Source organism: Osmerus eperlanus, unplaced genomic scaffold (genome assembly GCF_963692335.1).
Source record: "Osmerus eperlanus unplaced genomic scaffold, fOsmEpe2.1 SCAFFOLD_282, whole genome shotgun sequence".
Lineage (NCBI taxonomy): Eukaryota > Metazoa > Chordata > Actinopteri > Osmeriformes > Osmeridae > Osmerus > Osmerus eperlanus.
Window position 1 is genome coordinate 8,188 of NW_026911840.1, and position 11,813 is coordinate 20,000.

General features: G+C 49.6%; 1 protein-coding gene across 1 annotated transcript in view; it reads left to right on the forward strand.

Moving 5' to 3' along the window:
* Window positions 1-5,724: 5,724 nt before the first annotated feature.
* Window positions 5,725-11,813, forward strand: part of LOC134016666 (roundabout homolog 2-like) — a gene marked incomplete at both ends in the record, with an annotated part of 20,155 nt that continues 14,066 nt past the window's right edge. The window contains 6 exon segments of the mRNA XM_062456009.1: window positions 5,725-5,882; window positions 6,081-6,093; window positions 6,909-6,983; window positions 6,986-7,027; window positions 7,314-7,452; window positions 7,536-7,660. Of these exon segments, the coding sequence (XP_062311993.1) occupies window positions 5,725-5,882; window positions 6,081-6,093; window positions 6,909-6,983; window positions 6,986-7,027; window positions 7,314-7,452; window positions 7,536-7,660 (552 nt within the window).

Genomic DNA, 11,813 nt, shown 5'->3' on the forward strand with positions numbered 1-11,813 from the left:
CAGCTACAGACCCTGTCCTCTGTACCCACAGCTACAGACCCTGTCCACTGTACCCACAGCTACAGACCCTGTCCACTGTACCCACAGCTACAGACCCTGTCCACTGTACCCACAGCTACAGACCCTGTCCACTGTACTCACAGCTACAGACCCTGTCCACTGTACCCACAGCTACAGACCCTGTCCACTGTACCCACAGCTACAGACCCTGTCCACTGTACCCACAGCTACAGACCCTGTCCACTGTACCCACAGCTACAGACCCTGTCCACTGTACCCACAGCTACAGACCCTGTCCACTGTTCCCACAGCTACAGACCCTGTCCTCTGTACCCACAGCTACAGACCCTGTCCACTGTACCCACAGCTACAGACCCTGTCCACTGTACCCACAGCTACAGACCCTGTCCACTGTACCCACAGTTACAGACCCTGTCCACTGTACTCACAGCTACAGACCCTGTCCACTGTACCCACAGCTACAGACCCTGTCCACTGTACCCACAGCTACAGACCCTGTCCACTGTACCCACAGCTACAGACCCTGTCCACTGTTCCCACAGCTACAGACCCTGTCCTCTGTACCCACAGCTACAGACCCTGTCCACTGTACCCACAGCTACAGACCCTGTCCACTGTACCCACAGCTACAGACCCTGTCCACTGTACCCACAGCTACAGACCCTGTCCTCTGTACCCACAGCTACAGACCCTGTCCACTGTACCCACAGCTACAGACCCTGTCCACTGTACCCACAGCTACAGACCCTGTCCACTGTACTCACAGCTACAGACCCTGTCCTCTGTACCCACAGCTACAGACCCCAGCAGTCTTCAGGCCAGGAGTGAGGGGTGAGGGGAATTCAGAGTAGAAGCTGAAGATATGTTAATAAATGTAGCTTGATTTTCATAAATGTTTTAATGTTTTATGCTAGCCTATGGTTCATCACGTTGACTCTAACGTGTGTTGTGGACAAAATGATGTCATTTGTAGATTTAGTGAGTGCTGTATTTGCTATCCATTACAAAAACAAGTGGCTCTCGCTGAGCGATGGGATTTGATGGCGAGATCAAACAAACATGGAGGGGATTGTTGACTCTGTAAAAGATCTTGCTAAAAAACAGAAGGTTTTAAGATGAAACATTGATTTTCTTTACGAGGCTGAGAGGGAATGGGATTGACTTTATTAGGCTTTCAGGAACATGCGAGTGGTCCCAGTCTTTGTGTGTGCATGTGTGTGTGGGGGTGAGTGTGACTGTGTGTGTGTCCTAGCTGCACCTCTCTCCTGGTGGAGGGGATCACTCAGGTTGGGCTGAAGGGCCTTGCCTGGGGGGGCAGGGCTCCAGAGGTCAGAGGTCACCAGCTTAATCTGGGCTCCAGGGTCCAGGGTGAGATCCAGAGTCTAATCAGGGTGTGTGGAGCCCACGCCCCAGCGTGGTCCATCCAGAGGGGGGGGGGGGGGGATAGAGCTCTCAGGATGGAGGGTGACGAAGAAGATTTATACACATGGTCTTCCTTAGCCTCGCTCTCAGTCACACACAGACACACACACACGAGAGAGAGAGAGAGAGAGAGAGAGAGAGAGAGAGAGAGAGAGAGAGAGAGAGAGAGAGAGAGAGAGAGAGAGAGAGAGAGAGAGAGAGAGAGAGAGAGAGAGAGAGAGAGAGAGAGAGAGAGAGAGAGAGAGAGAGAGAGAGAGGAGAGAGAGAGAGAGAGAGAGAGAGAAGAGAGAGAGAGAGAGAGAGAGAGAGAGACCCAATTGTCATATGTCACTGACACTTTGGGAGGAAATGAAAAATATCCCCCGTCTTCCCAGCTGTTCCTATCTGGAGTGACCTTGCATACAAACCCCAGATGCTGATGTATGCTGCATCACACCCGCCTCGGAAGGACGCGGCACTATCTTGACAGTCAGAGAAACGACCCTGCAGCAGACAAGCGGAGAGCAGGCGAGCTGAGAGCAGGCAAGCTGAGAGCAGGCGAGCTGAGAGGCCTTATTGACTGAGATAGGAATCACCAGACCTAATGAGACGGGTCGTTCATCCTGTCCTCACAGAGAGGAACTGTAGCTAGTCCTCAGATGTCCTCAGATGTTTAGAAAGGAACATTTACTCTACTCAGTTTCAGGCAAATTTTGAGTAAAAAAAAGTTTTGAAAGGTTAGATGTTTGGAAATTGTGTGCAAACACACGTGAAATGCAATCTAAAAATCAAAAACAAAACTTTTTTTCAAAAATATTTTTGCAACCTTTAAAAAAAAGGTTTCCTCACAGTGAAAGTAGAGGAAAGGAGGAGATAGGAGAACAGAGAATCCTGAAACAGAGTAAACAGGGTTAGGGTTAGGGTTAGGGGGACCTTCCAGGGCTTTGTACACAGCAACATGTGGGTTGGCCCCACCAAATCTCACTCCAAGGTTTTTTTAAAAGTTGGCAGCCCTGAAGACAAACCTGCCTCGAGTCGTACGTCAGACATGCAACACAAAAGTACATACAACCCACACACGGATTTACATTACTAACACAGCCCCTGAGCACACTGTAATGAATTCTGAAAACTATTGGCATGCTCACAAACACACACACACACACTCTCGCTCACACTGTACACACACACACACACACACACACACACAAAACAAACACTCACAGTGCACACACACAAACCCTATGTTCAATATAGCTGAATCCATCCTCCTTTCTGTATAACACCAGCACAGACTTCATCTCCATCCTCATGTAAAACAGCACGCTCTGCATTCACTGTTGATGTTTAGCATCCAGATTTAGACAAAGCAATTACTATTCGTTCTTTGGTAGGGCTCTGTTGGGGTCTGGGTCTCTCAGGGTCAGGAGTGTGGGAGGAATTTTGAGCTGAAGAACAACTGGATCCTAGTTTTTGAAGACTGTACCTCATGTAGGCTATATTTAGATCTGCCACAATAGAACAAGTTTCCATGGGGGCCAACAGGATGTTTAACAGTGAACTTTTTACAGTTTATTCATTTAGCTGAGGCTTTTATCCAAAGCGATGTACAAATAGTACATATATAAAATAGAAATATATATATATATTTCAGAAGCTCAACTGAACTACAGCACCACAGCTGTACTGGTTCATTTGTCAGTTTGGGGTGTGAAGTCAGGCGAGACACTTGGGAGGTCATATTCAAAACAGTGGTGTTTTCGAAAGGTTGTTTCAACCTCTAATCAAGAACAACAATAAAGAATCTCAGTATAGAGATATTAAAACATAACCTATAGGGTTTGCAGACCATAAACAGTGAGCTTAGAGCAGAACACTGACGACCAACAAGCAGTGTACATGAAGGCTGCTGCTGCAGATCCACTGAACTGGATCCACCAACGAACACTAACATGCTCCTCCTCAGATCCTCTCCGGCACTTGGACACTTCTGCTGCTCTGCAGTTCAGCAGTTCAGCAGTAGGAGGTTTATTGATATGGCCCAGTGATAGCACTAATCAAATCATCATGATTAGTACAAGACGTCCAATTCTCCACTCTCCTGCCGCCTGTCTGTCATGTGATTACCCAGCGGTACTCCCACTCTCAGATTCACTCCCAGCTTCAAAGAAGAGGGTGTTTTTAATGGATGAAACAGGGAAAAGATAGTTAAAAAGTTTCCAACTGCAGGAACGAATTTTGATCGAAAAGGAACATTGCTGAGAAGCGTTTTTGAGAAGGTTTTGTGGTGTTGAGTTCACGCAGGGAATCCCTCTCCAAGCCAGATAGTCCACCTTCTCTAAATCACACGCTTAGACTGCCGCTTTAACCGCCCTCCTAGCTGGAAGGCAAGTGTGGTGGTGACCTTTACTGTGTGTCACCTAAGTTGGGAATACAAAAGACAACCCTACACCTGCAGCCCCGGAGGGTCTGACAGGCAGACTGATACAGGAGGAGGAGAGGGGGAGGAGAGGGGGAGGAGAGAAAGCTGAAACGGGGCCTCCAGGTATCCAACCTGAAGAGAAGAGGAGAGGAGAAAAATGAATTCAAAGGGGTGGAGGAGAGAGAGGGAACCTACCTTAAGGACACATCTGTCAAGCTTTATAGAAACCTAAGAAAGAGAGAGAGAGATAAAGAGAGGCTTTTGTTGACCAAATACAACATGTCTTCCTTTGGGCCAGTTAGCTAGTCTACATCCCACCAGCTGACTCTGCATCGCTGACAAGAAGAATTCAGAATGTGTCGACTCTTACTAAAAATCAGTTTGACTAGCTCTACCTCTTTATTATTAAGATGAGGCTTTATATCAGGTCACCCAAACTGGGACATGAAGTAAACAGAAACTTGTAGCAGTTATCCTTTCACCTGATCTGAACCTCACGAGCTGCTTCACACCGCAGCAGGTCTCCCAGAGGAAGCAAGGGAGTCAGGTGGCTGAGCGGTGAGGGAATCGGGCTAGTAATCCGAAGGTTGCCAGTTCGATTCCCGGTCATGCCAACTGACGTTGTGTCCTTGGGCAAGGCACTTCACCCTACTTGCCTCGGGGGAATGTCCCTGTACTTACTGTAAGTCGCTCTGGATAAGAGTGTCTGCTAAATGACTAAATGTAAATGTAAGCATCCAGTGAACAGCTGATTCTGAAACCACTGTTTTAACGTACTGTAGGGTGTGTGACTGTGTGTGTGTGTGACTGTGTGTCTCTGCTCCTTCATCAGCTCAGTGTCCTGTGTGTTTCATCAATAATGAGCTGCTCTTCTTTTTGACACAAAGCACATTCATTATTCAGTCGGCTCCACACACACTCCCAGGACACACACCCACACCGTACAAACACAAGTCAAGCCCCACACACACACACACACACACACACACAGGGCTGCAAAGACCGGCACATGCATCTGGAGCAAACAAACCTAAAGTGACTTTCAGATATGGAAAATACCGACCTGCATATAAACCTTCAGAAACATTCATGCTAACTATAATGTGATGCCAGACACACAAAGAATGCAGTCCCCCCCCCCCCACCACACACACACACACACAACTGTGTGGAACAGCAATTCTACAAAAAAAACACCACCAGCCACTCTCTCTCTCTCTCCACCAGTGTCTCTCTCTCTCCACCAGTGTTTCTCGACCTCCTCAGCTGAGACCATCTGGACCTTCTTTAATGGCTCCTTATCAGATTTTTCTTCTGCTGCTGCCTGTCCCCCGCTCGCCCACACGCTCAACCCCCCCTCTCCAATTTACTGGAGTTCAGTCGCTACATCGCTCTGTCAGTTTCCAATAGTACCACGCCCGTGAGCTGCTGATAGAATTGTTTGACTTCAGGATCAAGCTCCAGAGCTAAAAGAGCCAGCGATATCACGCATGGGCTGCCTCCAATCAAATACCAGCCTGCCATCAACATCAATACCATAGTGTGTTAGGAACCGCCCCAATCTGCTGGCTTGTTAAGTTTAAAATGAACTTATGTTGGAGTTAGTGTGTGTGTGCGTGTGTGCGTGTGTGCGTGCACCACATGAAAATGCTTGTAAGAAATAATGATTTGTTCTTGTATTTGTAGTAAAAACTTTTCAGTGTTGACTCTGAGTCTGGTGCCTCTGTGATAGAACTGGAGTAGGAAACCTTGCTTATGATGACCTTCAAGAAACCCTGATCATCTTCTCCTCCCCTCTCCTCTCCTCTCCTTCCCTCCCCTCTCCTCTCCCCTCTACTCTCCTCTCCTCCCCTCTCCTCCCCTCTCCTCCTCTCCTCCAGTTCTGAGAGATGATTTCCGCCAGACCCCCAGTGACGTGGTGGTGGCTGCAGGCGAGCCTGCAGTGATGGAGTGTGTTCCTCCCAGAGGACACCCTGAACCCACCATCTCCTGGAAGAGGAACAACGTCCGCGTCAACGACCGCGACGACAGGATTACCGTAAATCAGCTCACCATCTTTAAATCGTCTGACTGGTAGCAGAGCATCACAGGGCTTTGTGTAGTGTTGGCCAAGTTTACATTGCTAGTCTACATTTTTAAATCCTTAGTCTGGCTTCAACCATACTCCTAGATACAGAGTAGTTCTTTCTTCAGGTAATGATGTAGGTTTCTCTCCTCATGTCACTGCTGTGCCCAGGACAGCCTGACTGGTGATTACATTGCTTACTGAAACCACATGGATTTTTGATTATTGGCGAGAAGAATAGCAAAATTTAAAATCCATACGGTTTCATCAATGGTGATAATTGAAAAGCTATTTTGATGACGGAATTGCATTGATTGGCATTCGATTGAGTGTGTCCATGCATGAGTGTCAGTGTAATAGACACAGAGACAATATACCAGTGAGAGAAATGTATATAAGAAAATATTTCAGTAATTTCACCTTTCCTTTACCTTTCTTTGGCAATATAATATTTGTTTATGTCATGCCAATAAAGCCCATTGAATTTAAATTGAATTGAAAGATAGAAAAAGAGGGAGACAGAGAGACAGAGAGAGAGACACAGACAACAGACGGAGAGGGAGGGAAAGAGGGAGGGAGAGAGGGAGGGAGAGAGGGAGGGAGAGAGGGAGGGAGAGAGGGAGGGAGAGAGAGAACCAGAGCACCTAGTGGGTGTTGACTGTGCCTGGTCTCTGGGTCATGTGACTGGAACATCACCTGCAGGCATGTTAGTTGTTTACTAACATGCTTGTTTACATCTCCTCTCTCTCTCTCTCTCTCTCTCTCTCTCTCTCTCTCTCTCTCTCTCTCTCTCTCTCTCTCTCTCTCCTCCTCCTCTCTCCTCTCTCTCTCTCTCTCTCTCTCTCTCTCTCTTCTCTCTCTCTCTCTCTCTCTCTCTCTCTCCCCCTCTCCCCTCTCTCTCTCTGTCTCTCTGTCTTCCTCTCTCCTCTCTCTCTGTATCTCTCTCTCCTCTCTCTCTCTGTATCTCTTTCTGTATCTCTCTCTCTCTCCTCCCGTCAGATCGTGGGGGGAAGTTGATGATCTCCAACACCAGGAAGTCTGATGCTGGCATGTACGTGTGCGTGGGCACCAACATGGTGGGGAGAAGGACAGCGACCCTGCCGAGCTGGTGGTGTTTGGTGAGATGCCTCCTTCTGTTCAGCTCTATTTTTATCAGGCCAACACAGGAATGGATTTTTTTTTTTACACCCTCAATCTTCTATTCTCTCTATTTTTCCAATTCAATATAGCAGTTGTTTTTTGATTTGTGAGAAACAATTGGATATTGAGAAGAAAAAAACTATTGCCAACAAAATTACTAATATTGTCTCTCGTTGTCCTTCCCCCCCTCCCCCCTCCCCTCCTCTCCTCTCTGCCCTCCCCCTCCCCCCTCCTCTCATCCCCTCCCCCCTCCCCTCCTCTCAGAGAGGCCAGTGTTCACCAGGCGTCCTATCAACCAGGTGGTGATGGCGGAGGAGACGGTGGACTTCCTGTGTGAGGCTCACGGTGACCCCGCCCCCACGCTGCGCTGGAGGAGAGAGGAGGGGGAGTTACCCCGTGGCAGGTAGGACACACACACACACACTCACACACACACACACAGAGGGGGCCGCAGTGCTGACCCCAGGTGTGTGTGTGTGAGAGCAGGTCAGAGGTCAGCGAGGGCAGGCTGCGTCTCAGCCAGGTGACTGCGGAGGATGAGGGCACCTACACCTGCGTGTCTGAGAACAGCGTGGGCAAGACTGAAGCCTCAGGGACACTGCAGGTCCATGGTGAGAACACATACACACACACCGTACACACACACAGATTTCTCTGTTCCTGTCCAGGTCAACTGCTTGTTGCTCACAGTTGGGGATGACTCTGGGAGGGCTGTTCTGAAACACTAGCTCCAGCTCCATTGAAATTCAATTTGAAAACAGCCTGATTCTCTCACATCTGTCAGTTTTCAATGGCAATTCGGTTTGTAATAGCTGACTTGTGAATCATGATTCACCGGAGTCAATGACTGGGGAGACCAAATGCGCACACACACGCACATACACACACACACACCCTGCTGCTAGGAGCTTATGTTGAGGCGTGGGGATTACTCTGTTGGACAGCTGTTGTTAACAGAGTGTCGAGCAGCCAGCTGAAGTATTCATGGATTCACAACAGAGTAAATGTTTGTTGACTGGATCTCAGGCCCAGTCCCTCACCCAGGCCCCCAGGCCCAGCCCCTCACCCAGGCCCACACCCTCACCCAGGCCCCCAGGCCCAGCCCCTCACCCAGGACCCCAGGCCCAGCCCCTCACCCAGGCCCACACCCTCACCCAGGACCCAGGCCCAGCCCCTCACCCAGGCCCACACCCTCACCCAGGACCCAGGCCCAGCCCCTCACCCAGGACCCCAGGCCCAGCCCCTCACCCAGGCCCACACCCTCACCCAGGACCCCAGGCCCAGCCCCTCACCCAGGCCCACACCCTCACCCAGGACCCCAGGCCCAGCCCCTCACCCAGGACCCCAGGCCCAGCCCCTCACCCAGGACCCCAGGCCCAGCCTCTCACCCAGGACCCCAGGCCCAGCCTCTCACCCTCACCCAGGACCCCAGGCCCAGCCTCTCACCCAGGACCCCAGGCCCAGTCCTCACCCTCACCCAGGACCCCAGGCCCAGTCCCTCACCCTCACCCAGGACCCCAGGCCAGCCTCTCACCCAGGACCCCAGGCCCAGTCCCTCACCCTCACCCAGGACCCCAGGCCCAGCCCCTCACCCAGGACCCCAGGCCCAGTCACACACCCTCACCCAGGACCCCAGGCCCAGTCCCACACCCTCACCCAGGACCCCAGTCCCTCACCCTCACCCAGGACCCCAGGCCCAGCCCCTCACCCAGGACCCCAGGCCCAGCCTCTCACCCAGGACCCCAGGCCCAGTCACTCACCCAGGAACCCAGAGCTCTGTAGAAGCATGTCCTCTATCGCCTCTCTCCTCTCTTCCACTAACACGTTCCTCCACTCCATAATACTCATATCAATCATCCTGCTACTTTGTGGTTAGGGTTAGGGTTAGGGGGTCGAGCTACAAGCCATTACAGCTCATTTATCACTGACTGACTTCACAACACAGATTTCAAAACTTGAGACAAGTAGGGAACACACACTTCAGATTTGAGTAAAAATAATGTACTGTGTGAGAGAGCTGTCTGCTGAGTGTCAGGTTCACTGGCCATCAACTCCCCTTCCTGTCCTTTTCATTCATTCTTTTTTTCTCTCTCTGCTTCCATCTTTCATAATCCCTTCATTCCAGTGGGCCCATTCAGTAAGTAATCATCTCATCTCACATCAACACGTGTGTGTGTGTGTGTGTGTGTGTGTGTGTGTGTGTGTGTGTGTGTGTGTGTGTGTGCATGCAAATCTGCATATGTGTGCATGCGTGTGTGTGTGTGTGTGCAACACTGTGCTTATGTGTGCTGGCAGTGGAGTGGAGGCATGTGAGAAGGGCTTCATGATTCTAGTTCATATCAGATCAAAATATCGGGTCAAAATAAAAGTCAGTATACATCAGAATCAGAATCAGAATGGGATTTATTCGCCATGAAAGTTTGCACAGACAAGGAATTTGCTTTGGCAGGAAGGTGCATACAATAAACATATACCTAAAATTTAAATATGTGGACTATCTATACTAAGGGTACATAAACTAGCAGTACTAAGTTCCCTCTGCAACCCTGATGCCAAACCTGCAGTCCCATCAAGGTTGAGTTCACTTTCACAGAGACTCATACAGTATAGTCTGAACTGATCTTCACTTCTGATCCTTTAACTTAGTAGATGTAACAGAGGAGATGTGAGAGCGATGTGCTGGTGAGGACTGAAACAGTCTGGGGCACGAGGTCATTGAGATGGGCACATTAAAGACCAGCGCTCTCCTGGTCTGTGTGAGGATTGATCAGGTCAGATGGACTGATGATGGGTCCCTATCGTCTTCTTGACTGTCCATGTGAGTTCCACCCGGGGCTGTGAGACAGGACCTCTGGTATTTATGTTCTCATCATCGGAGGGCCGGGGGGAGGAGGGGGGGGTTATATTGGAGAGGGGGAGGAGGGGTGTGGGGGAGGAGGGGGGGGGTTATATTGGAGAGGGGGAGGAGGGGTGTGGGGGAGGAGGGGGGGGGGTTATATTGGAGAGGGGGAGGAGGGGTGTGGGGGATTACTTGATGGAGGGAGGAGCGGGGAGAGGGGTGAAATCGATCTGGTGGAGAAAAGAAGATGATGGCTGGGTTGAGGTTGTGGAGTCAAGTCCAGCTTCTCAGGGAGTGGGAATATGAGGGGATTAAGGTCGTCAAACAAAACCGTTGGTTCAGAACCTATTTCCTAACCTTAACCCCTGGGGTCAGGGTCAGTGGTTAGGAACTGCTCTGTACTGCAGGAGGAGTGGGACTTCTCTAGTTTGGGGTTTATCTGTGAGGGCTGAGTGTGTAACTTGGCATGCAGCTGTTTCATAGACAGCAGGATGTAAACATTCAGTGGCGATTTTCTGTTTTTAGTTTGCTACTTTCAACACTCCATTTACCAGCATCCACTAAGTAACGAACACAATCATTTGGTATGAATTAGCAAGCATCATACTGGCTTATTTTACTTATATAATTATATAAATGATACCTTTGCAATTGTACAGTCAGCTTTTTTAAATTACCCAAGAACATTTAACTAGAAATCTTTGATTTTAAGTTAAATAAAATCCTCTGTTTGACATGAAAGAAAACCACTATGTTGTGTTGGATTGTCCAGCGCGGGTGTTGACTCTGTGCGTCTAGTTGAGTGTTCTCTACTAGACGCAAGCGTCTATCGTCTTGTCAAGAACAAAGGAGGAGGCTCACCAGGTCTCCAGAGCCCAGGAGTCCACCGCTCCAAGTCACACAATACAACTGCTAAACACAGCGGGTGGGTTGAGAAAAAGCAGTTTTGCGAATTAAAACGACCGGGTGGAGAATGTCTCTCTGAGAGAGGGAGAGAGAGGGAGAGAGAGAGGGAGAGGAGGAGAGAGAGGGAGAGGGAGAGGGAGAGAGAGGGAGAGAGAGGGAGAGGAGGAGAGAGAGGGAGAGGAGAAAAGAGAGGGAGAGGTGGAGAGAGAGGGAGAGGAGGAGAGAGAGAGAGAGGAGAGAGAGGGAGAGGAGGAGAGAGGAGGAGAGAGTGGGAGAGGAGGAGAGAGAGGGAGAGACAGACAGAACAAAAGAAGGTAGAATGGATGCTTGATGAGCCAAGGTTTGGTGTGTGGGTGTGTGTGTGTGTGGTGTGTGTGGTGTGTGTTTGTACATAATTTCCATGGTAAACTGTTTTCACCAATGTTTTCATGGACACATGAAAGAGCTTCCTGGAGGAAGATGACCCACAGAAAATATACCAACACGTTGTTAATGTCCTGTTGGCATTTAACAAGGACTTTTCTACATGCTTTTGTTTTCTTGTGGTATTAATAACTTGTGAGTGTTTTTAATTGGACTTGTGTCTACTCTAGCGTGTGTGTGTGCAACAGAGCAGAACCGTGACAGCTGTCTGTCACACACACCCTCAGGAATCTTTGAGTGTGTGTGTGTGAGTGTGTGATAACTCAAGTGTGAAAGTGTGAGTGTGTTTGAGAGCGTGGGGTTGTAGTTCCTGTGTTGTAAACAGTCTGCCGCCTGTCTGGGCTGCTCTGCTGTTACTGCTCAGCATCAAGCTCTGACCTCCCCAGAGTTAGCTCTCTATGTGGGGGGCCAGGCAACACACACACTCACACACACACTCACTCACACTCACACACACACTCACTCACACACACACACACACACACACACACAGTTGTTCACACTCTGACCACCAGGCTCATTCTCAACATGCCTCTTGTTCATCTTACTGTGAAGAACGAGAACAACCTGAGGTCATCTTCAGGAGGATCCAGGGT